The sequence below is a fragment of the Salvelinus alpinus genome, chromosome 18 (genome assembly GCF_045679555.1).
Source record: "Salvelinus alpinus chromosome 18, SLU_Salpinus.1, whole genome shotgun sequence".
Classification (NCBI taxonomy): domain Eukaryota; kingdom Metazoa; phylum Chordata; class Actinopteri; order Salmoniformes; family Salmonidae; genus Salvelinus; species Salvelinus alpinus.
In genome coordinates this window covers 9,678,426-9,704,705 of record NC_092103.1, presented here as the reverse complement: position 1 = coordinate 9,704,705, position 26,280 = coordinate 9,678,426, and the positions used below count along the sequence as shown (strand labels likewise).

Genomic DNA, 26,280 nt, shown 5'->3' with positions numbered 1-26,280 from the left:
ACGTCACTAACAATTAATTTTTTAATTAATTTCCTGCATTTTAAAGGCCCAATGCAGCTGTTTTTATCTACAAATCTAATCATGTCTGGGTAATAATTAAAGATGCACTATGCAGAAATAGCTCTGGCCATTTCCTGGTTGTTAAAATTCAGTTCACAGTTCGCTTAATTTCCGTTTGTGACAAAACAAGTATAGCGTAGAGAATCATTGTTCCATCTAAACCTCTGTGAAATATATGTTCCATAACCAAAAATATATTTTTTGCTGTTTGAAGCTGGTTTTCAAAACCGAAATTAAAAGACGCAAAAACTAAAGTTAAGAACGGGAAGCATAGAAATAGCTCACATAGAACAGAGCTACCACTTCTTAGACTTGCTTTCAAGGAGAGTGACCAACGTTTCTGTGAATTAGGCACGGTCGCCCCAAAAAGTTACATATTACAGCCTTACTGAAATGGTTTTCCATTAAAGTGGTCATAGAGAAACAGCTTTTAGCAAAAACCTATTTGTCAAGCAAGAATGTCGCTAGGACTGTCTTGGAGTGGTCTGAGTGGCAAGGGGAAGGGCACCAAAGAGTAGCTCAATTCACCAGAGATGAAGGGCCTAATGGGGAGGAATATGTATTCTAACCTGAAAACGAGCTGTTATTGACAGAGGTTTGGAACTGGTCTGTTAACTGATACTGCAACTCCTCATGCAAAACCTGCTGATTAAAACATCCTGTGTTGATTGTATTTTCAACCAGCAGCTATTGGGAAATAACAGCTGAAAGTATTTTATACTGAATTTTGACTGCACTTGCCCTTTAACAAGGTATGCCATTACTCATGGCCTCTCTGGAAGGTTTGTAGAAAATAGTAAAAGATGGTGTAGCGGTCTTAAGGACAATATAGGAAATACAATGGGGGGTCATTCGTAAAGCATTTTGGTCTGTTTGGTTGGCTGGCAAAAGCTTTGTGGTGAGAGACTGCGGAAGAGCCCATCTTGTTTCTGTAGGGTGAAGCAGCTTGATATACAAGTACACCCCCCCAAAAATAAAAAATCCATCTGCTTAATGCCAAGTAGAGGCAGCAGTTCTCATTCACTACTGTGCATCAAACCCCACACCTTTAAAGGTGCTACACAGGATCTTTAGAATTGTAACCAATTTTCTGAGAAGACCCATAATATCTGCAGTAATAGCAGAATAAAATCAAAATTCCTGACCTGCCAGTGTTGTGATTAGTCTAATGATTTCACCTGCCATCTGTTGTCAAAAATGGGAAAGCGGTTTTGGCTGTGTTATGTAGTGGCTATTGGGTCAAGACACCCTGTCATTTCCTGGTGACCAAAATTCACTGGTAGCTCAATTTCATTTTGTGAAAATTAAACAAGCACTGAAGTGTAGGGAATCACTGAAATAGTATAACAAAATAAATAGTTCAAGTGTCTCAAGCAGGAGTGTCATGTTACAGGGAAATGGGATGCAGGGGAGATTTGTTTTGAACACAGCCAAGTGCTGTTGCATTGTAACTAGCTTCCACATGACATGTTTGAGAGTCAGCCTTCACTGACGGTCATAATAGCTGCTAGATAGTGCCAACATTCAAAAATTAGCGCTACATCATAGGAAAACGTAGGCGATTAGTACAACAAAATATATTTTTTTAAAGTTTATTTTGTTCATCTGTACAAAACAGGTTTAAAAGCAGAACTAGGAATGTACACAGGTAACATTCACTTGACACAACAGGCATACACACAAAATAAAGTATAAAATAAATTCCCTAAATGTGGTTCTTTAAAACCCAAGCAGCAGGTTCTCATGCACCTTTCACAGATTTAGTTAAGGCAGCACTGTAATCATGACCCTTTATCCAGAACTTTCAAACGTTTCTAAAACTAAGGTCTAGTGTACTAGAACCACCAGGTTCTAGAACACTAGACCAGTGGGTAGCTGGCTGCCGTGGCGATGCCACAGTGGTTCTTCCTGTCTTTGGCCATGTAGATGTAGCCTTTGTCTCCCCATTTCTCGCTCCAGCTGAGGAAGAGACAAAACATGTTAGTCCCACAGTTCTATTTAGTAGGAAATTATAGATTCACTGCTGCTTTAGAGAAATGTATGACTTAGACCATAGTATCAGGACAACACCAACACTGTAGTCAAATAAAGGCAATGTAGAGATGCATATTCCCCGATGAGGAAATCAACCAATCCCGTAGTGGTGACGTAACAAACAAAAACATCCTAGGAAGATACGATGTACTGTACCTGTTCTTGACAATCCAGAATTTCTTGCCATCTACATCCTCTCCTTCAAAACCGTATCCCACCACCAGAACTCCATGGCCGAGCTCCTCACTGCTGCACTCCTTCTCATAGTAGATGCCTACAGGGAGAGGACATAGTTAAATTAGTGGGCTAAGATGCTGGGTTTACCTAAGTATGTAAAACCACCTGATCTCAAAGCTAAAGGTAGTTAGGTAGCGTGTAGCTCTTTACTAGAGGGCAAAACTGAAATATTGGTAACAATTTACTTCAGATGATACCATTTGTAAATCTTAGCTACAGTGTGAAAAGGACAGACCAGAACAGCTCACTGCTACCCAAAAATAGTAGGTAGGGAATCCAATCCTTGCAAATATTCTAACACATAATTTAAGTTGCACCGCTAACTGCTATTCACCAGACTTGTAGAACTGGAAGGAGTCGTGGCTGGCATCGATGGCGACAGAGACGGGGCCGACAGACGCCACAGCACTCATCAGAGTGTGCTCCTTGCCACTGGGGATATCCACAAAGCCGGTTTCATTGACAGCACTGAACTCTGGTCGGTAGTGGCAAAGGGCATCCTGAGTTACCAGATAAGACCAACGGTCATGATTAGTAAAAAACATACTCCAATTATTCAAGCAAGTCAGTCATCCTTGGAGACATAAATCCCACTGTAATGAAGTAGAAGAATAACAACCATAGGAGTTGGTTCTACAGCGAATTGCATGATCTGGGACCAGGCTAAAAGAACAGGGCCTTACTTTTAATAAACGCATCTTCCTACGCCATTACATTTGAATTCAGACTAACAGAAAACAGGGCCTTACCTTGCCCACATAGGGGTAGGACGCCTCTGTGTCCAGGCCACCGTTGTCCTTCACATACTGGAACGCCCGGTCCATGAGACCTCCATCACAGCCCTCGTTGCCCTGGGGTCTGGAGCAGTCCACCAGGTTCTGTTTACTCAGAGACACCAGATTGCCAGTCTTCCTGAATAGCTGGCCCTCTATGGCCCCGGTGGCACTGAACGCCCAGCAAGACCCACATGAGCCCTGGGGTAAAGATTGTTAAACATCTTGTTAGTATTTCATGTCAGAGCACACTGACATGTGCATATTAAGCCAGTGTATGTAAGTAATAACTATGTGAAAAACCATTGGCATATGCAATTTTACACATACTGTAAATTACAGGCATGTCATAGGTAAGCATGCAAACAAGCCAGACATTTCCCTGGATGTAAGAACTCAGGAAAGTCTGCATTAAGTGACACAGCAGTGTGTGTGGATATGAGTCATGACTCATGAGTGATTCAGGTCTCACCTGGTCCATGACGGGAGTGACGTAGCCCTTCTCTCTCCAGTCCACAGCTTCAGGGGCCTGCAGGTAACTGGGTTCCATGAACAGAGAGCCCTTGTACTTCCTCTCAGTTGTCTGCTTGTAGCCGTTCATGAGCTGCCCAAACTCTTCGTTGGTCTAGGGAGGAAGGAATCCAGAAAAACATGTTGAAATGTAATGTCTCCCTGGCCAGATGTGTTTTGTAATTTACTATCTGAATGTAACATGTAGGTTTAATGTCTTAGTACTGTTTTTTTTAAGTTACACATTGAACCAGAAACATGGTGCGTTGTTAAAAAAAATATTTCTGTTCCCTTCTCAGGATCACTGTTCTGTTCTTTCAGAACCTGATAGTGGAAGAAACCTAACCTGTGAGTGAATACATTCCTGCTTTAGTTGTCAACGCTGACACCAGTGTCGGTTTTCAAAGTGCCTGTGAAATATTTCATACTGTAGGTGCTGTAGCCAATGCAGGGGCGGCAGGTAGCCTAGTGGTTACAGTGTTGGGCCAGTAACCGAAAGGTTGCTAGATCGAATCCCCAAGCTGACAAGGTAAAAATATGTCGTTCTACCCCTGAACAAGGCAGTTAGCCTCAGAACAGTGGGTTGTCATTGTAAATAAGAATTTGTTCTTAACTGACTTGCCTAATTAAATAAAGGCTAAATAAAATTTAAATAATGTCAATACAAAAAGATTCAGCATGGGACAAGACTTCTGAAATGTACCTCCTGCTCCACCCTTAAAATGCCTCAGCAACAGAGCTTGACTTGGGCAGGAGCTCACCACAATTGATATCGGCACCTCAAACATTCTACTGCTTGAGTTCCTGCACCTCAGAATATTAGCTCAAAGTACCACGGATTTCCTGCACCTTAATATAAACAGTACTGGCACCCATTTCATCCATGTCAAGCACTGCTCAGCAAGGTGATTCTTCTTACCATGTCACCAAAGTGGTTCATGCCCAGACGGTAGGAGTGTTTTCCCATAGAGTGGTCCAGGTTGTGCATCTCAATCTTCTTCAGGTTCTTCTCCCAAACCATCCTCCTCCAGCCCTCCTCGCTCTGTAACAATGAGTGAAAAACAGTCAGAAAATACACAATCCATGCAATAATGTTATACTGAGTTAATTGTAATTTACAGCTACAAGTATGCAAATGCACCAATTAGAGCCACTTGTTGGGAGATAATGAGGGGTTCCTATGAGGATGTGCTCCTCCACTTGTGCTTAAACACCCACCTCATGGTAGTTCTTGCTGTGCCAGTTCTTCCACAAGTGCCAGTGGCCCTCCAACTGAGAGTCAAACATAGGGGCCGCATACACAGCACTCATACAGAGCACCAACACTGCCAAGTAGAGCGATGTCATGGTCAAACTGAAGGGAGAGAGCAGAGCAATCAGTCAGCCTCGTATTCAGTGTAAAGAATATATACACATTATAACAAATGTTGAAATTGAAACAATATAGATTCAACATTATAGTCACTACCAGAAAAAAGAGTCTGGGCAGCACCTCCTACTGGAGAGTTGATCTACAGCTATCCATTTGGTCTCCCATCCAGGGTTTTAACCAAGGCCAGCTTAGCTTTGACATGTCACTGACTACTACCAATGTGGTACAGTGAGAAGTCTTTTAACTTCAGATTCACTGTTGCTAGCAGAGTCAGTCCAAAGGATAGGTTTAACAGAAACAATGAAATGTCACCCTACATATCAATGACACTTCAGGCATATATAGGATTTGTGAAGGCATCAGCAGCTATTGTTTCAAGTCAACTCAGAGGTCAACTAAAAATACACACCTAGAGTTTCAAGCTTTGGTTGATTTCAAAAGTAACATTAAATTAAGTCATATGTTGGATTCAAATCTCCCTCAACAAATATCTAGGTGAAATAATAGGACTAAATCAAACTTCAGACCTATTCTTTAACTTTTGGTTGAGCTGTGAATCGAACATCATTAATACGATATCCACCGAGATATTCAAGGGAATGTTTGGTAACAGCCGGCAGCAATAACATCAGAAACTGTATCCTAACGCTGTTAGGCATTTTTGTATCAATCGAAGAGCAAATACCCCTGGTAAACGTCCATAACCCAAGAAGACCAACCTAGCACTGTACAAACATAATAGACCTAGCGCAATACTTACTTTTTCCCGTCAATTTGCAGTAACAGTCTGTTGATATATGCTGTTGTGTAGACAATCCCTACTAAACACAACACTTTATACAGAATAAAAAATCTCAGGTCCCGCCCCCGAGTAAATATCCAGGCATGTGATTCCTGCTCAAGTGACCGTCTTATCCTTCAGCTGAACATGATGAAACATCTTTAGAAGTTGATTAGATTACTGGGAAACAAAGGGTACAATTATACATTGTAACGTCGAATCAGTTTCCCTTAACATTCTTTCATATTCAGTTACTTTGTAACAGTTCTCTCATCATGTGCCGGCGCCTAGGAGATGAGAGCATGACACGCTGCTGCTCATACAGCAATGACAAAAAAATTACCAGTAAAAAAAGGCAAGACATGTTCACTGCACAAGAATGACATGAATTTAGCTAGAAAGTGATAAATAACTTGACATCATTCTTTGACTCAGCAGTAGGTTACTTACCTGATACACATCTCCGTGATAGTTTGGGGTTTTAGGCTGGGTTTCAAATCAAATCACATTTTATTTGTCACATACACATGGTTAGCAGATGTTAATGCGAGTGTAGCGAAATGCTTGTGCTTCTAGTTCCGACAATGCAGTAATAAAACGCGAAGCGAGGCGGCCATCTCTGTCGGCGCCGGAAGTATAAGCACTTTGTGACAACTGCTGATGTAAAAAGGGCTTGAAACTACATTTTATTTAGGGACCTGGGCATATTTTTTTTACTCAAAAAAACTACATTAGGACTGAAAATACAGGTATAAAATTAAATAATCAATAGGTTGATGTCCTTACTTTATAAGTACAAAAATGGATGGAGCAACTGCAGATTGCCCCTGTAATGCTAAAAAATACATGAGATTGTCTGCATTCTTTAAACTGATTAATTATGGTGTGATAGCCTGCTGTGTCAAGACAGCATTCTAATTTGCTTGTAAATAATCATTCCAATTTCATTTGAAATGGGGAGGTGTCTTACAAGCTGTTCAGGGGTTTTCTACCTCTTCTGCACATTCTCTTTTCGTTTTCCTCCGATCATATTGTTTTCTATTTTTTGGAGCTCATACAGATTAAATGGCAAAGCATTTATGTACCTATTTCAATTATTAAACCCACTAGATTAAAACCCACAGAAACACACTAATCAACACATTGTGTCTGATCAATACCTATTGTGTAATGTTGCTTTTTCCTTGTCAGTGATAGGAAATACTGCCTGTCAACCAAACACAATCACACAGGAAGAAGGGGAGGGATGGATTCTCTTCTTGTGCAGCTGCTGAATCTACATGTAGATATCTAGTTACTGATAGGACTACTTGATTGGTATTGGTATTGGTGTGTCTACAGAAACACAGGGAAATCACACACATTCCTAAGGAGTTTCTCTCTCTAAATACAATCAGTATAGATTTCATTATCCCAATTACAGTGCTTTGCAGTATAATGCAGTCAAGAAGTAGTGTTGATTGATTACATCGGAACTAATCTCATTCCCAGACACTTACCCCCAAATGCGTAAAAAGTCTGGTGGACCAACGCCTCAAACTTTGCCTTCGTTAACCAATACAGAAACACTCGGCCTACCTACTTCCTACCCATCATCACTACAACAAATTATCACTCTGAGAATTGTGGAATTACCTGTAGTGGGGTGTTCAGGTCAAGTTTCTCTCATCCACCAAGAAACCCACAGTCACTGTTTACCTATTTCTATATTTACTCTGACAACTGACCTGTGTCAGATTGCAAGATTGTAACGGCTTTCTTCCTGGGATGAAGGAGAGGACCAAAATGCAGCGCAGTTAGTGTTCAACATGTTTAATTTAACGAACTGTGAACACTTACAACAATACAAAACAACAAACGTGAAAACCGAGACAGTCCTATCTGGTGCAGAACACAAACACAGAGACAGGAAACAACCACCCACAACCCCCAACACAAAACAAGCCACCTATATATGATTCTCAATCAGGGACAACGATTGACAGCTGCCTCTGATTGAGAACCATATTAGGCTGAACACAGAAACAGACAAACTAGACACACAACATAGAATGCCCACCCAGCTCACGTCCTGACCAACACTAAACAAGCAAAACACACAAGAACTATGGTCAGGACGTGACAGTACCCCCCTCCTGAGGTGCGGACTCCGGACGCACCCCTAAAACTCAAGGGGAGGGTCTGGGTGGGCATCTGTCCGCGGTGGCGGCTCCGGCGGTGGACGAGGACACCACTCCACCATTGTCTTTGTCCCCCTCCTTAGCGTCCTTTGAGTGGCGACCCTCGCCCCCGACCCTGGTCTAGGAACCTTCATAAAGGTCCCCCCTAGATAGAGGAGGTAGCTCAGGACAGAGAGGTAGCTCAGGACAGAGAGGTAGCTCAGGACAGAGAGGTAGCTCAGGACAGAGAGGTAGCTCAGGACTGAAGGGCAGCTCCGGACTAATGGCAGCTCCGGGCTGAGGGGCAGCTCATGACTGGAGGGCAGCTCATGACTGGAGGGCAGCTCATGACTGGAGGGCAGCTCATGACTGGAGGGCAGCTCATGACTGGAGGGCAGCTCATGACTGAAGGGCAGCTCATGACTGAAGGACAGCTCATGACTGAAGGGCAGCTCATGACTGGAGGGCAGCTCATGACTGGAAGGCAGCTCATGACTGGAAGGCAGCTCATGACTGAAGGGCAGCTCATGACTGAAGGGCAGCTCATGACTGAAGGGCAGCTCATGACTGAAGGGCAGCTCATGACTGAAGGGCAGCTCATGACTGGCTGGCAGCTCATGACTGGAGGGCAGCTCATGACTGGAGGGCAGCTCATGACTGGAGGGCGGCTCCTGACTGGCTGGCGGCTCTGGCGGCTCCTGACTGACTGGCGGCTCTGGCGGCTCCTGACTGACTGGCGGCTCTGGCGGCTCCTGACTGGCTGGCGGCTCTGGCGGCTCCTGACTGGCTGGCGGCTCTGGCGGCTCCTGACTGGCTGGCGGCTCTGGCGGTTCCTGACTGGCTGGCGGCTCTGGCGGCTCCTGACTGGCTGGCGGCTCTGGCGGCTCCTGACTGACTGACGGCTCTGGCGGCTCGGGACAGGCGGGCGGCTCTGACGGCTCGGGACAGACGGGCGGCTCTGACGGCTCGGGACAGACGGGCGGCTCTGACGGCTCGGGACAGACGGGCGGCTCTGACGGCTCGGGACAGACGGGCGGCTCAGATGACGCTGGGCAGACGGATGGCTCAGATGGCGCTGGGCAAACGGATGGCTCAGATGGCGCTGGGCAGACGGATGGCTCAGATGGCGCTGGGCAGATGGATGGCTCAGATGGCGCTGGGCAGACGGATGGCTCAGATGGCGCTGGGCAGACGGATGGCTCAGATGGCGCTCGGCAGACGGATGGCTCAGACGGCACTCGGCAGGCAGGCAGCTCAGACGGCGCTGGGCAGGCAGGCCGCTCAGACGGCGCTGGGCAGGCAAGCAGTGCAGGCGGCGTTGGGCAGACGGCCGACTCTGACCTGCAGAGGCGCACAGTAGGCCTGGTGCGTGGTGCCGGAACTGGTGGTACCGGACTGGAGACACGCACCTCAAGGCTAGTGCGGGGAGCAGGAACAGGGCACACTGGAATCTCGAGGCGCACTATAGGCCTGGTGCGTGGTACCGGAACTGGAGGTACCGGGCTGGAGACACGCACCATAGGGCTAGTGCGTGGAGGAGGAACAGGGCTCTGGAGATGCACAGGAAGCCTGGTGCGTGGTGTTGGCACTGGTGGTACTGGGCTGAGGCGGGAAGGTGGCGCCGGATATACCGGACCGTGCAGGCGTACTGGCTCCCTTGAGCACTGAGCCTGCCCAACCTTACCTGGTTGAATGCTCCCCGTAGCCCGACCAATGCGGGGAGGTGGAATAACCCGCACTGGGCTGTGTTGGCGAACCGGGGACACCATGCGTAAGGCTGGTGCCATGTACACCGGCCCGAGGAGACGTACTGGAGGCCAGATATGTAGAGCCGGCTTCATGGCACTTGGCTCAATGCTCAATCTAGCCCGGCCAGTGCGGGGAGGTGGAATAACCCGCACCGGGCTATGCACACGTACAGGAGACACCGTGCGCTCTTCCGCATAACACGGTGTCTGCCCGTACTCCTGCTCTCCACGGTAAGCATGGGAAGTGGGCGCAGGTCTCCTACCTGACTTCGCCACACTACCCTTTATCCCCCCCCAATAAATTTTTGGGGTTTCTTCTCGGGCTTCCTGGCCAGCCGTGTTCCCTCATAACACCGGTTCCCCTTCTCAGCTGCTTTCGCTCTCCTAGCTGCCTCCACCTGTTCCCATGGAAGGCGATCCTTACCAGCCAGGATCTCCTCCCATGTGTAGCAACCCTTTCCGTCCAATACGTCCTCCCAAGTCCATTTCTCCTGGTCCCGCTGCTGCTGCTGCTGCCGCTGCTGCCCGTTGCTACGCTGCTTGGTCCGAGTTTGGTGGGTGGTTCTGTAACGGCTTTCTTCCTGGGATGAAGGAGAGGACCAAAATGCAGCGCAGTTTTCAACATGTTTAATTTAACGATGTTAAATTAAATGTTTAATTTAACGATTAAATGTTTAATTTAACGAACTGTGAACACTTACAACAATACAAAACAACAAACGTGAAAACCGAGACAGTCCTATCTGGTGCAGAACACAAACACAGAGACAGGAAACAACCACCCACAATCCCCAACACAAAACAAGCCACCTATATATGATTCTCAATCAGGGACAACGATTGACAGCTGCCTCTGATTGAGAACCATATTAGGCTGAACACAGAAACAGACAAACTAGACACACGACATAGAATGCCCACCCAGCTCACGTCCTGACCAACACTAAACAAGCAAAACACACAAGAACTATGGTCAGGACGTGACAAAGATGGCACCGTGATGGCAAGATGGCACCGACAGAGATGGTCGCCTTGCTTCAAGTCCTTAGGAAACTATGCAGAAGTTAGTTTTTTAATGTATTATTTCTTACATTGTTAGCCCCGAAAATCTTATGGGTTATTCGATACAGCCGGGAATAACTATTGGATATGAGCGACACCAACATACCAACATCACGACCAGGAATACAACTTTCCCGAAGCGGATCCTTTTTTCGGACCGCCACCTTGGACATTGGATCTTATCCCAGAGGCCGATCCAAAACAACGTCATCGCCGCAGGAGAGGCAGACAGAGCGGCCTCCTGGTCAGACTTAGAAGGCGAGCACACCATCCACCGCTTCCGAGCATATTACTTGCCATTGTCCAGTCTCCAGACAACAAGGTGGATGAAATTAGGGCACGAGTTGCCTTCCAGAGAGACATCAGATATTGTAACATTCTCTGTTTCACGGAAACATGGCTCACTCGGGATATGTTGTCAAAGTCAGTACAACCACCGGGTTTCTTCATGCATCGCGCCGACAGAAACAAACATCTCTCTTGTAAGAAGAAGGGTGGGGGAGTATGCCTCATGATTAACGACTCATGGTGTAAACATAACATAATATAGGAACTCAAGTCGTTTTGTTCACGTGACCTAGAATTCCTTACAATCAAATGCCGACCGCATTATCTCCGAAGAGAAATCTCTCTTCAATTATAGTCACAGCCGTGTATATCCCCGCCAAAGCAGATACCTCGACGGCCCAGAAAGAACTTCACTGGACTCTATGTAAACTGGAAACCATATATCCTGAGGCTGCATTTATTGTAGCTGGGGATTTTAACAAAGCTAATTTGAGAACAAGGCTGCCTAAAGTCTACCAGCACATTGATTGTAGTACCCGCTCGAGCAAAACACTGGACCACTGCTACTCTAACTTCCGCGATGCATACAAGGCCTTCCCCCGCCCTCCCTTCGGCAAATCTGACCATGACTCCATCTTGTTGCTCCCCTCCTATAGGCAGAAACTAAAACAGGAAGTGCCCGTGCTTAGGTCTATCCAACACTGGTCTGACCAATTGGATTCTACGCTTCAAGATTGCTTCGGTCACGTGGACTGGGCTATGTCCCGGGTAGCCTCAGACAATCACATCAACGTATACGCTGACTCGGTGAGTGAGTTTATTAGGAAGTGCATTGGAGATGTTGTACCCACTGTGACTATTAAAACCTTCCCTAACCAGAAACTATGGATTGATGGCAGCATTCGCTCAAAACTGAAAGCGCGAACCACCGCATTTAATCATGGCAAGGCGACTGGAAACAAACAGTGTATTTATTCCCTCAGCAAGGCAATCATACAAGAAAAGTGTCAGTGTAGAGACAAAGTAGATTCGCAATTCAACGGCTCAAACATGAGACATATGTGCCAAGGTCTACAGACATTAACGGATAGCAAAAAGAAAACCAGCCCCGTCGCAGACATCAACGTCTTGCTCCCAGACAAATTAAACAACTTCTTTGTGCGCTTTGAGGACAATACAGTGCCACCGACACGGCCCTCTTCCAAAGACTGTGGGCTCTTCTTCTCTGTGGCCTACATGAGTAAAACATTTAATCGTGTTAACCCTCGCAAGGCTGCAGGACCAGACGGCAACCCTAGCCGCATCTTCAGAGCATGCGCAGACCAGCTGGCTGGTGTGTTTACGGACATATTCAATCAATCTCTATCCATATCTGCTGTCTCCACATGCTTCAAGTTGGCAACCATTGTTCCTGTTCCCAAGAACGCTAAGGTAACTGAACTAAATGACTATCGCCCCGCAGCACTCACTTCCGTCATCATGAAGTGCTTTGAGACTAATCAAGGATCATAATACCTCCACCCTACCTGATACCCTAAACCCACTCCAATTTACTTACCGCCCCAATGGGTTCACAGACGATGCAATCGGCATCACACTGCACACTGCCCTATCCCATCTGGACACCTTAGCCAAGTACATTTAAACTCAGTTTTTCACAATTCCTGACATTTAATCCAAGTAAAAATTCCCTGTTTTAGGTCAGTTAGGATCACCACTTTATTTTAAGAATGTGAAATGTCAGAATAATGGTAGAGAGAATTATTTATTTCAGCTTTTATTTCTTTCATCACATTCCCAGTGGGTCAGAAGTTTACATACACTCAATTAGTATTTGGTAGCATTGCCTTTAAATTGTTTAACTTGGGTCAAACGTTTTGGGTAGCCTTCCACAAGCTTCCCACAATAGGTTGGGTGAATTTTGGCCCATTCCTCCTGACAGAGCTGGTGTAACTGAGTCAGGTTTGTAGGCCTCCTTGCTCGCACACGATTTTCAGTTCTGCCCACAAATTTTCTATAGGATTGAGGTCAGGGCTTTGTGATGGCCACTCCAACACCTTGACTTTGTTGCCCTTAAGCCATTTTGCCACAACTTTGGAAGTATGCTTGGGGTCATTGTCCATTTTGAAGACCCATTTGCGACCAAGCTTTAACTTCCTGACTGATGTCTTCAGATGTTGCTTCAATATATCTACATCATTTTCCTTGCCCCATGATGCTATCTATTTTGTGAAGTGCACCAGTCCCTCCTGCAGCAAAGCACCAACAACATGATTCTGCCACCCCCGTGCTTCACGGTTGGGATGGTGTTCGTCGACTTGCAAGCCTCCCCCTTTTTCTTCCAAACATAGCGATGGTCATTATGGCCAAACAGTTCTATTTTTGTTTCATCAGACCAGAGGACATTTGTCCAAAAAGTACGATCTTTGTCCCCATGTGCAGTTGCAAACCGTAGTCTGTCTTTTTTATGGTGGTTTTAGAGCAGTGACTTCTTCCTTGCTGAGCAGCCTTTCAGGTTATGTCGATATAGGACTCATTTAACTGTGGATATAGATACTTTTGTACCTGTTTCCTCCAGCATCTTCACAAGGTCCTTTGCTGTTGTTCTGGGATTGATTTGCACTTTTCGCACCAAAGTGCGTTCATCTCTAGGAGACAGAATGTGTCTCCTTTCTTAGCGGTATGATGGCTGCGTGGTCCCAGGGTGTTTATACTTGCATACTATTGTTTGTACATATGAACGTGGTACCTTCAGGCGTTTGGAAATTGCTCCCAAGGATGAACCAGACTTGTGGAGGTCTACAATTTTTTTTCTGAGGTCTTGGCTGATTTCTTCATGATGTGAAGCAAAGAGGCATTGAGGTTGAAGGTAGGCCTTGAAATACATCCACAGGTACACCTTCAATTGACTCAAATGATGTCAATTAGCCTATCGGAAGCTTCTAAAGCCATGACATAATTTTCTGGAATTATCCAAGCTGTTTAAAGGCACAGTCAACTTAGTGTATGCAAACTTCTGACCCACTGGAATTGTGATACAGTGAATTATAAGGGAAATAATCTGTCTGTAAACAATTGTTGGAAAAATTACTTGTGTCATGCACAAAGTAGATGTCCTAACCGACTTGCCAAAAAAAATTAACAAGACATTTGTGGAGTGGTTGAATAACAAGTTTTAATGACTCCAACCTAAGTTTATGTAAACTTCCGACTTCAACTGTATGGAAGAATGCTGTTCATTGACTACAGCTCAGCATTCAACACCATAGTACCCTCCAAACTCATCATTAAGCTTGAGACCCTCGGTCTCGACCTCGCCCTGTAAACCGGGGTCCTAGACTTTCTTTTTTTTTCAATTTAAAGTTTTATTAAGTTTTCAAACAACCAACCAAACACATTCCACATTCACAGATGTGACAGACTTAAAAAAATAATAATAATAATAATAATAATAAAAAATGTGTTATATATATATATACATACATACATATACATACATAGACACATACACACAAATAATAATTATAACAAAATTTAAAATGTAGAACTTGCAGCAGCACTATCAAGGTTCTTATTTGCTATTTCCAGCCTTAGCTGAGATGACGAGCCAATGATTAGTTTTTAGATTTTACAGCACCTTACACAACACGCATCCGCTCACCTCCCCGATCCCCCCATTCACTCTGTCCAATTTGAGATATAGTGGAGTAGTGGAGACCAGAGTCTATCAAACTTGGGCTGTCTCTTGTGGAGGTCATAAGTGAGCTTTTCAAGAGGGAGAAAGTCAACAATCTGGTCAATCCACATTTTAAATGTAGGAGAGGTACTAGAGGCCCACAATAGAAGGATACATTTCTTGGCAAAGTATGTAATGGTCATGAGCAAATTTTCTCTGTCAGGATCAAGAACAAAGTCCTGCTGGGCATTAAGAAGATAGAGACACGGGGTCATATCAAACTGTACATCTAGTATTTTCTGTGCAGCAGTATGTATAGATTGCCAAAATCTGGCAATCTCTCTACAGCTCCAAAATACATGCATATAGGTTCCACTTTCAGAGGTACATCTTTTACAGTTAGGAGAAATGTCTGTTTTCATTTTATGGAGTCTCAAGGGAGTGTAATAAAATTTGTACAAAAATTTGTAATTCGATTCTTTCATTTTTACATTAGTAGAGGAGCAGTATACCCTGTCGCAAACCTCCGCCCATAACTCATCACTGATAGTCAGACCAAGGTCCTTTTCCCAGATTATTTTCAAAGGAGTAAAGGAGGAGCCTCCTTTCTCAGAAAGGAGTCTATAGATATAGGATATTTTGCCTTTAATGGATTGTGCTGTGACAAGAAGGGTTTCAACTTCGTTCAACTGAGTTCTAAACCTCCTCTTGGAAGTAAATGAGGAGATGACATGTCTAATTTGAAGATATTAAAAAAAATGGGATCTTGGCACATTGAATTCACTGCAGAGCTCTTGAAAGGATTTCAGTGTAGTGGTCTTCTGATGAAATAGGTCTGAAAAGGTCCTGATTCCTAGAGTATGCCAAAGATTAAAGTTGGCATCCCTCAGGGCTTTTGGCAAGTCTGGGTTGCCTACTATAGGCGAGTGAGAGCATATTTGGGAGGAGATGCCCAGGTATTTCTTACAGTCCCTCCACGCTAGTAGGGTGCTGTAAATCACAAATGTTTTGGCTATGTTGCCCACTTCACTAAAGTTATTAATGAATATAGTTGAGCTTAGTGGCAATGAACCACAGGATTGGGCTTCTATCTGGATCCACGTTGACTCTTGTCTGTTTGTGATCCATGTTAGCATGTTGCGGATTTGGGCAGACCAGTAGTACAATTGAAGGGAGGGAAGGGCAAGACCGCCCTTAGATTCAGGTTTCGATAGAGTGGAGAGCTTGATCCTAGGTTTTTTATTGCCCCATATAAATTTGGTGATGCTTTGGTTAATTGTTTTGAAAAAGGAAGCTGGGAGATAGCATGGGAGCATCTGAAATAAATAGTTCAGTCTAGGGAGGATGTTCATACGGATTACATTAATTCTTCCTACTAAGCTAATTGGGAGGGAGATCCAGGTTTGGAGGTTGTTTTTGATTCGATCCAGGAGTGGAAGATAATTCTCCTTGAAAAGCCTATTCAGATCTGGTGTTATGAATATCCCAAGGTATTGAAACCCCTGTGTCTTCCATTGGAATGGGCATAGTGTCTTCATAGAACTGGTGAGTGTAATATTGAGAGGGCAGACAGTGGATTTGTTAAAATTTATCTTATAACCTGAAAACGTGCCATACTGAGCAATTGTGTCTAAAATGGGAGGAAGGGATTTCTCAGGGTTGGATATGTAGAGCAAGACATCATCCGCGTAAAGCGAAATCTTGTGCTGCAGGCCGCCTGCAGGAACACCTGTAATACTTGGATTGCTCCTTATCAACTCTGCCAGAGGCTCCGCCCCCAACAAGTAGAGCAGGGGGGATAGCGAGCACCCTTGTCTTGTGCCCCGTCCCAAAGGGAATCTGTCAGAGTTCAGTCCGTTAGTAGTCACCATGGCATTTGGATGAGAGTATAGTGATTTGATCCATTTAATAAAGTTTGGGCCCATATTGAACTTTTCTAAGACTGAGAACAGAAAGCTCCACTCCATCCTGTCGAACGCCTTCTCAGCATCCAGTGAAGCCAGCAGGACAGGGGTCTTCTGTGCGTTTACTTGATCAATAATATCAAAAAGACGGCGAATGTTATCAGAAGAGTATCTGTCTCTAATAAATCCAGTTTGGTCCGCTTTTATTATTTTGGGAAGAAGAGTGTTTAGTCTTTTGGCCAGCAATTTGGTAATTATTTTGTAGTCGAAATCCAACAAGCTTATGGGCCGGAAGGAGGAGCAGGATAGGGGGTCCTTGTCTTTTTTGAGCAACACTGTAATGCGAGCTGTGCGCATTGAGTCTGGGAGAACTCCGTTTTTGCAAAAATCCTCCAGCATTGGCATGAAAATAGGGCTAAGCTGGGGCCAAAAAGCTTTGTAGAACTCTCTGGGGAATCCATCTGGGCCTGGGGACTTGTTAGGTGGCATGGAGGTAATTGCCTCCAGGATCTCCTCAGGAGTGAAGGGGGAGTTGAGATCTTCTTGGTCAGTCTCTGATAGTTTAGGTAGCGAGATTCCCTCTAGGAAGGAGTGGAGTTCTGCTTCCGTGTGTTTTCTCTCAGAGGTATATAGTTTGCAGTAAAAATCATGAAAAGTTAAATTGATCTTTTTTGGGTCATATGTGACCTCGTCCTCTGCTGTTCGGATAGCCATAATTGTACGCTCTGACTGCTCTTTTTTTTATTGATAAGCAAGCAATCTACTAGGCCTATTGCTATACTCATGGTATTTCTGTTTAGTAAAGAAAACTTTTTTTTTAATCTCCCGAGTATAGTCCAAATTCAGTTTGGCTTTGGCTGCTTTAAGTTGACTCCAGGAGGTGCTGTCTGTGGATTGTTTATGTACTTTTTCACAGCGTTCCAGCTCCCTCTCCAGATCTAGCCTGTGTGCTTCCATTGCTTTTTTCTTAGAGGAAGCATATGCAATTAGATGACCTCTTAGTGTGGCTTTAGCAGCGTCCCACATTGTGGCCGGAGAAACAGGAGAATCTTTGTTGTCTTGTGTGTAGTTGTCTATCCATGTAGTTACCAATGTATGGAATGCTTCGTTTGATAGCATGGAGGTGTTGAATTTCCAGCTCTTTGACCTCGGGATGTTTTTGCAGAGGTCAAAGCGGAGGTTGACAAAGGCGTGATCCGAAAGCGCTATGGGTCCGATTCTACACGTGGCTGAATTTATGAAACTCTTTGGGATAAAAATGTAATCTATACGGGAGTAGGTGTTATGGACATTAGAGTAGTATGTATAGTCCATAGATGAGCTATTAGTCTCTCTCCAGATATCTATCAGTCCCATCTCTTTAGTAAGAGAGTTCAACATCTTTGCAGATCTAGGATTTGTGGTGGGGACTTGAGATGATTTGTCTAGGGTTGGGTTCAGGGTACAATTAAAATCTCCGGCCAACACTCCAAAGGAAACACAATGCTCATTGAACAGGGTTATCATTTTCGACATAAAAGCAGGAGTATCTGTGTTAGGGGCGTATATGTTTAAGAGAGTAATTGGTTGCCCATACAGTGACCCAGTTATCAAAATAAATCTCCCCTCCGGATCAGATATGTTTTTGTCAATTATGAATGGAACATTCTTATGGATAAGTATGGCTGTGCCTCTACTGTTGGATTTGAAAGATGAGAAATACACCTGTCCCACCCAAGCTCAGCGGAGTTTGGCATGTTCAGCATCACAGAGGTGTGTCTCTTGCAATAGCGCGATGTCTGCTTTTTCCTTTTTTAGAGCACATAGTATCTTTTTCCGTGTTATTGCATGACCTAGACCATGGCAGTTCCATGTCAATAGATTTAAGGTACTAGTCATCGTCATCGAACAGTAATCGAACTTTAGTGCAAGTCATCTCTGGGTAAAGGTGGATAGTAGTTACAGCTGCGTTCACATAAAAGGAAAATAAATGGTTTACATAAAATAACAGTCTCTGAACACCCCAGCCGAGTTCCCAAACAACTCGACATATCCCGTTGGATGTATTACCTCCCCGCTCAGTCACAATTCTGTGTTCCAACAACAAAAAAACCGGGAACAGTTAGCAACGCACAACGTCTCCCCCTCCCCACCAAAGAAATGCCTCATCCTCTCCGCCCCGCATTGGGTAAATGACAACGTAGCCCCCGTCCAGACCACATTAAAAATGGGAGAAAATAAAATCAATAGCCCAGCCTACATATAGTAGGCCTAGGTTATAATATGGAGCCTATCCCTCTCAGCTAAAGGAACATAAATATAGATTAGACGGCTATAATGACATTTAGCAGGGCGGGTGGGTCTTTGGATATCGGCTATATGTTGTCTTACCTCCTTTAGTAATAATAGTAATCGCATTTAGTCATTGGTCCCTTTCTCATTGACCGGGGTTGTCTTTCAAAAAACGTTTTGCCTCTTCGGGAGTTTTGAAGTGTCGCAGGGCTCCTTGGTGAAGAATCCTGAGCTCGTTTGGGTATTTGAATCCCCTAAAGATGCCTCGGTCAATGGAGCATTTCTTCACCTCGTCAAACTCTCGGCGCTTTCGGCGTATTCCAGCTGACAGGTCCTGGAGTAAGGTGAGTTTGGCGTTTCCCACTGTAATGGTGTTGGTTTTCGCCGCCTGTAGGACTCGTTCCTTGTCGGTGAATCTCAAGAAACGTATGGTGATTGGGCGCGGTGGTTGTCTGGCTGCTGGTGGGGGCCTCAGTGCTCGGTGAGCTCTCTCGAGTTCTATGGGTCTGTCGGTGGACAGGTGGAGCCACTCGGGAAGTTTGTCTTGCAGGTAGCGGATCAGTGGCATGTTTCCCTCTTCTTTTTCGCCCAGATTTAATAGAACACAATTATTCCTTCGCCCCCTGTTTTCCAGGTCCTCTGTTTTCTCTTCCAGCTGCTCTATTTTTTTTTTAGCATATGCTATTGTTTCCATGGCGTCTGTCAATAAGTTTTCCGTGGATAGGATTCGCCCCTCTGCCTCGTCCAGGCGCCCCGCGTTTATGGTTATCTTGTTGTTTATGTCAGGCAAAGCATTTTCCAGGATTGTCACCTTGCCCCCTATCGCACTGAGCTGAGCGTTAATGGCATCTAGTTTAGTGTTGAGTTCTGTACGTTGGGATCTCAGCTCAGAAAAGATGTCTTCGACAGAGTGCGAGGTTGGCCTTCGTTGGGCCTCGGGGGGGAACGGGTCCTCTTGCTCCTGGCTAATGGCGCTAGCTTTTTCTGAAGCTAGCTGCTTCTTGGAGGCTTTTTCCGTCGCTAGTACTCGAGTCCGGGTAAAAATGTCACCTGTAGTGTCGCCTTTTGTAGCCGCCATGACTTTTTGACTAAAGCTAAATGAGTTTAAACTTGAAGTGGAGGTAAGATTAGGAATTGGAAACTACTTGTGCGGAGCTCCTAGTTCATGCGGCCATCTCGTTCAGGGGTCACGTGATCCGGTCCTAGACTTTCTTATGGGCCGCCCCCAGGTGGTGAAGGTAGGAAACAACATCTCCACCCCGCTGATCCTCAACACTGGGGCACCACAAGGGTGCGTTCTCAGCCTTCTCCTGTACTCCCTGTTTACCCATGACTGCGTGGCCATGCACGCCTCCAACTCAATCATCAAGTTTGCAGACAACACTACAGCAGTAGGCTTGATTACCAACAACAACTAGACAGCCTACAGGGAGGAGGTGGGGGCACTCGGAGCGTGGTGTCAGGAAAACAACCTCTCACTCAACGTCAACAAAACAAAGGAGATGATCGTGGACTTCAGGAAACAGCAGAGGGATCACCCACCTATCCACATCTACGGGACAGTAGAGGAGAAGGTGGAAAGTTTTAAGTTCCTCGGCTTACACATCACGGACAAACTGAAATGGTCCACCCACACACAGTTGCACCTTCTTCAACATCAGGAGGCTGAAGAAATTTGGCTTGTCACCTAAAACCCTCACAAACTTTTACAGATGCACAATCGAGAGCATCCTGTCGGGCTGTATCACCGCCTGGTACTGCAACTGCACCTCCCTCAACCGCAAGGCTCTCCAGAGGGTTGTGCAGTCTGCACAATGCATCACTAGGGGCGAACTACCTGCCCTCCAGGACACCTACAGCACCCTGTGTCACAGGAAGGCCAAAAAGATCATCAAGGACAACAACCACCCGAGCCACTGCCTGTTCACCCCACTATCATCCAAAAGGCGAGGTCAGTACAGGTGCATCAAAGCTGGGACAGAGAGACTGAAAAAACAGCTTCTATCTCAAGGCCATCAGACTGTTAAACAGCCATCACTAACATAGAGAGGCTGCTGCCAACATACAGACTCAAATCACTGCCCACTTTAATAAATGGATTTAATAAAGGTATCCCTAGTTACTTAAAATAATGCCACTTTAATAATGTTTACATATCCTACATTACTCATCTTATATGTATATATATCGTATTTTATACCATCTATTGCATCTTGCCTATGCTGCACAGCCATCGCACGCACATCCATATACTTGTGTACATATTCTTATTCCATCTCCTTACTTTGAGTGTATAAGGTAGTCGTTGTGAATTTGTTAGATTACTTGTTAGATATTACTGCACTGTCGGAACTAGAAGCACAAGCATTTCGCTACACTCGCATTAGCATCCGCTAACCATGTGTATGTGACCAATACAATTTGAGTTGATTGAACTTGTAAAAGTCTGTGTTTCAGGTGGGGAGGCCTCCTCATCTACATCAAGCAGTCACCAAGAAGCTGTTGACCTTGAGCTACGTATTTAACATTGGAAAGAGGATACATCGCATATTTATTTATATACTTGGCATAGCTAATTCTAATAGGCTATACTGTATCTACTGCTGTACATATCATTCTTAGTATATCGTATGTAAATTAATCTGGTGTATAGAGGGATTGCGTTTGGATTACAGTGCTATCTGGGATGTTAATTGGATTCCTGCTGGCATTTCTTGAATTTTTTTCTTTTTTCTTATTTGTTATGTGTACTTTCACATTGAGCTGCCCTGTTCGGAGCTACCCACTGGGCACACACTGGTTGACTCAATGTTGTTTCCATGTCATTTCAATGAAATAGATGTTGAATAGTGTCCAGTGGCTAGTAACATTAAGCATTTGGCTGCACCCGCTCTGATAAAGCATTTATGCATCTATCTATGAAACCAGCAGGAACACACTGATCAATACATTGTTTCTGATCACCTATTGTGTCATGTCACTTTTTGCCTCGTCAGCTTTAGGAAATACTGCCTGTGAACCTAATGAACTTGACTACAGTATTCTGAACGAGACAAAACAAAAACAAATACTTTGTAAAGGGGTGTTTGCAATTCCAGCAAAATATCGTCTGAAGGAATAATAATAAGGATACAGTGAATGACCGGTATTAGAAAGGTTACTTCATGAAAGAGAAACGGAGTGAAATTGTTATCAAAACCCTCTACTAGTCACAGTCGGGGCAGAAGGACATTTTATCTGAATTGATTCATTCAAAAGGCTTGTCTGTCTCTGACATTGGACACCACATTACAGTTGCCGATCTGACTGGGCAAACACAATCACACAGGAGAGAGATATGTTATCTTCTTGGGTAGCTGCTGAATCTACCTGTAGATATGTTATTTTTTATTTTACTGATATTTAACTAGGCAAGTCAGTGAAGACCAAATTCTTATTTACAGTGACGGCCTACCCCGGGAAAACCCGGACGACGCTGGGCTAATTGTGCACCGCCCTTTGGGACTCCCAATCACGGCTGGATGTGATACAGCCTGGATTTGAACCAGGGACTGTAGTGACACATCTTGCACTGAGATGCAGTGCCTTAGACTGCTGCGCCACTCGGGAGCCCAAAATATGTGGTAATAGGACTACTTGATTGGTATCTACAAAAACAGGGAAATAAATGAATCAACGGGTTTATTTATGATAAGCGTGAGTTACTAGTATTAATTAAGAATGTTTTAATTACAATGCAGTACTGACCATCACCTCATCCATGCAACTGACACTGACTACAGTCAAACTGAAAAAGATGCACTTCCGCTACCTGTCAGCCACGAAGTGTACTGCAGGCAATGTAACATGGCAATGACCATATTAAATCGAATCCAATTTTATTTGTCACATGCGCCGAATACAACAGGTGTGAAATGCTTACTTACAAGCCTTTAATCAACAATGCAGTTCAAGAAATAGAGTTAAGAAAATATTTACGAAATAAACTAAAGTAAAATTTTTTAAGTAACACTAGATTTACTGAACAAAAACAAGGCTACGTACAGGGGGTACTGTTACCGAGTCAATGTGTGGGGATCCAGGTTAGTCGAGGTAATTTGTACATATAGGTAGGGGTAAATTGACTATAGAGTCAAATTACAAGTTTTAATGTCACATGCACAAGTACTGTGAAATGCCTTCCTTGCAAGCTCCAAACCCAACAATGCAGTAATCAATAACAATGTAATACTAGAAATAACAAGGTAGAACAAAAACACAAGAAAGTAAGTAAGCATACTACACTGAGTGGACAAATCATTAGGAACACCTGCTCTTTCCATCCCATAGACTCACCAGGTTAATCCAGGTGAACGCTATGATTGAAGTGTTAAATCCACTTCAATCAGTCTAGATGAAGGGGAGGAGATGGGTTACAGAAGGATTTCTAAGCCTTGAGACATTGATTGTGTATGTGTGCCATTCAGAGGGTGAATTGCCAAGACAAAATATTTAAGAGCCTTTGAACGGGGTATGGTAGTAGGTCCCAGGCACACCGGTTTGAGTGTGGGAAGAACTGCAACGCTGCTGGGTTTTTCACGCCCAACAGTTTCCCGTGTGTATCAAGAATGGCCCCACCCAAAGGATATCCAACCAACTTGACACAACAGTGGGAAGTTTTGGAGTAAACATGGGCCAGCATCTCTGTGGAACGCTTTCGACACCTTGTAGAGTCAATGAGGTGAGGCTGTTCTGAGTGCAAAAGGGAGTGCAACTCAATTTTAGGAAGGTGTTCCTAATGTTTTATACACTCAGTGTAGAGGTCCTGGATGGCAGGGAGCTCGGCCACAATAATGTACTGTCCACACCACCCTCTGTAGCACCATGTGATTGAGGGTGGTGCTATTGCCATACCAAGCAGTGATGCAGCCAGTCAAGATGCTCTCAATGGTACAGCTGTATAATGTTTTGAGAATTTGAGGGCCATGCATGAGGCCTTCGAGTTCTTGGGACCAGGAATGATGGTGGTTATCTTAAAACCTGTCGGGATTACAGACTGGGACAAGGAGAGGTTGAAAATGACCATGAGCATGCCTGCAAGCTGTTCTGCGCATGCTCTGAGAACGCGCCCATGAATACCGTCTGGCCCTGCGGCCCAGCTGGTGTTGACCTTTTTAAAGACCTTATTCATGTCGGCCTTGGAGAGTGAGATCACCCAGTCCTCTGGGTCCGTGAGAGCACACACCCAGCACAATGTTGTTATTGTCAAAACGTGCCTAAAATGCATTGATTTCATCTGGTAGCGAGGCATTGTTGGGCAGATCACGACTGAGTCTTCCTTTGTAATCCGTAATATACAGTATCTAGCCTATCATTGACTTGTGTTTGCTTCTCTAAACAGGACCTACAAATGATAATGTCCGAAAGCAACATAAACATTCCACTTATTTTTTAGCTCTCATCTTTCTTTTTCAGCTTCTCCTCTTCTTTCCCACTAGAGGGCGACCTCTAACAGTTAGTCAGCTCAGAAGTAGATCCCAGGCCAACCATGAACAGAAACACTCACACACCAGATGCAAGTTCAGCCTACTCTGACAAATGATAACTTGGCTTGCAACTTGGTCTCAGAGAATTTAGTATTATTCTGTATGTAAAGCCAAGACACTCAATTTAGTATGATATGTTACGTTTTGTATGGTATGCATTTATTTGTGGATGTCCATCCTCCATTTTGTATGATATGTTACGAATTGCAATTCGTACAATATGTTACAAAGTTTGCTAAACGTACAATATGTTACGAATTTGAAAAATGTATGACGTGTTACGAATTCCAATTTGTTGTTGCTAACATTAGCTAAGTGGCTAGGTGGCTAATGCTAACGTTAGCTAGCGTTAGCTAGGCTAGATGTTAGGGTTAAGGTTAGGAGTTAGGTTAAAGGGTTAAGGTTAGGGTTTTGTCTTATGTAACCATACTAAACGCAACTTATCATACTAATTTCAGTGTCCCGGATTTACTTTTACTATGTTATGTCTAGTCTATGAGACCAGTCTGTGACTTAATTAAAGAAAACTAAAGAAGGGTAAACTTGTGTATGGTATGAAACCCTATGTTAACTTTACACCTCTCTCTGTCAGTTTCAACAAAATAGACTCTACGTAAAAATATAAACACAGTGATAATATTCCTCTAATGAACTTTCACACAGTTCTCATACTGGGATTGACCTCAATGTTCCTGGGTGAGAGACATTATGAGGTTGTTTTGAAGAAGGTTTTACAGCTTCTCTCTGCCCGCCCAGTCTTCTCAAATTAACATGAGCTCTCACACACACACACACACACACACACACACACACACACACACACACACACACACACACACACACACACACACACACACACACACACACACACACACACACACACACACACACACACACACACACACACACACACACACACACACACACACACACACACACACACACACACACACACACACACACACAAGTCCACAAACGTAGCCCTATTAGCCCTATACATCCATTACATAGCACTGCTCTGAGTGCCTGCAGTCTATTGACACAGTACTGAAACTAGAGACTAACAACACAAGCACAACTTGAGATAAGAGCTCAATTAATGAGAAACGATATTTCCGTTGGCAAATTGGATTTCTATTTTAATGACTTGCTGCAGTGTACAAGCCCTCGGACTCAGAGCTCTCTTTATTCATTCTCTCCATTTAATGAATGAAGGGTTACTGTCTCGGGACAGACTTTCAGCAGTGACTTTAGAGAGAGAAGTAGAGATAGATAGAGAGAAGTAGGAGTTTATCGGCAGCCAAAAGCTACCTGCTCACTTGCTGTACAGCTAACGCGCTACTTACACTAACTCTTGGCTACTTTGTTTCATTCTGTGTTTTAAAGTTCTCAATATGAAAGCAAAGATCAACTTGAATGGCCTTGCTCATAGCGTCATTTACTTTAGTGTCAGATGTGTTTGTTTTGGGTTTGTCCAAGGATCAGTACTTCGATGGAACATCCTTCAGTTTGGACTGAGAGGTTATGCAGTCAAGTGAAAGAGGAGTCTGTCTGTCTGTTCATCTATTCTCTCCTGAATCAAAGGTTTTCACCCTTTCTCTCTCTCTCCCCACTCTCTCCGCTGACACTCAGGTCCTTTGCCAGGTGCGGCGCTCTCTGCACTCCCCTGATTGCCTCTGGCACCGGGAGCACACCCTTACACTCTTACACACCCTTACACTCTTACACACCCTTACACACACATAACCCAGACACACACATTTCATACAGGCTCTGTGTAGCGGAGCCAGAAGTGTTTTAGCATCGCCACGGCGCTAATGGGCCATAAAGACTCACCCAGAAAGAAAAAATCTAATGCTAGCTCAACAGTCTCATTCAAT

At 44.4% G+C, this 26,280-nt stretch overlaps 1 protein-coding gene across 1 annotated transcript; it reads right to left on the bottom strand.

The window, feature by feature from the left end:
• Window positions 1-1,636: 1,636 nt before the first annotated feature.
• On the bottom strand, window positions 1,637-5,851 carry LOC139543667 (procathepsin L-like). Its single transcript, XM_071349973.1, has 8 exons — window positions 5,747-5,851; window positions 4,833-4,968; window positions 4,534-4,656; window positions 3,577-3,729; window positions 3,081-3,305; window positions 2,666-2,831; window positions 2,251-2,368; window positions 1,637-2,019 (listed from the first exon to the last, which is right to left on the bottom strand). The coding sequence occupies exons 2-8, from the start codon at window positions 4,959-4,961 to the stop codon at window positions 1,920-1,922; spliced, it is 1,014 nt and encodes a 337-aa protein (XP_071206074.1). The 5' UTR covers window positions 4,962-4,968; window positions 5,747-5,851; the 3' UTR covers window positions 1,637-1,919.
• Between the last annotated feature and the right edge of the window lie 20,429 nt (window positions 5,852-26,280).

What these genes read in the sequence shown, in the direction of transcription:
- LOC139543667 (XM_071349973.1), bottom strand. Translation starts at nt 4,961, where the DNA reads ATGACATCGCTCTACTTGGCAGTGTTGGTGCTCTGTATGAGTGCTGTG. An exon ending in CTTCCAGTTCTACAAGTCTG is followed by an intron (nt 2,369 to 2,665) that starts GTGAATAGCAGT and finishes CTCTCCCTGTAG; the next exon opens with GCATCTACTATGAGAAGGAG. An exon ending in TTCTGGATTGTCAAGAACAG is followed by an intron (nt 2,020 to 2,250) that starts GTACAGTACATC and finishes TCTCTTCCTCAG; the next exon opens with CTGGAGCGAGAAATGGGGAG.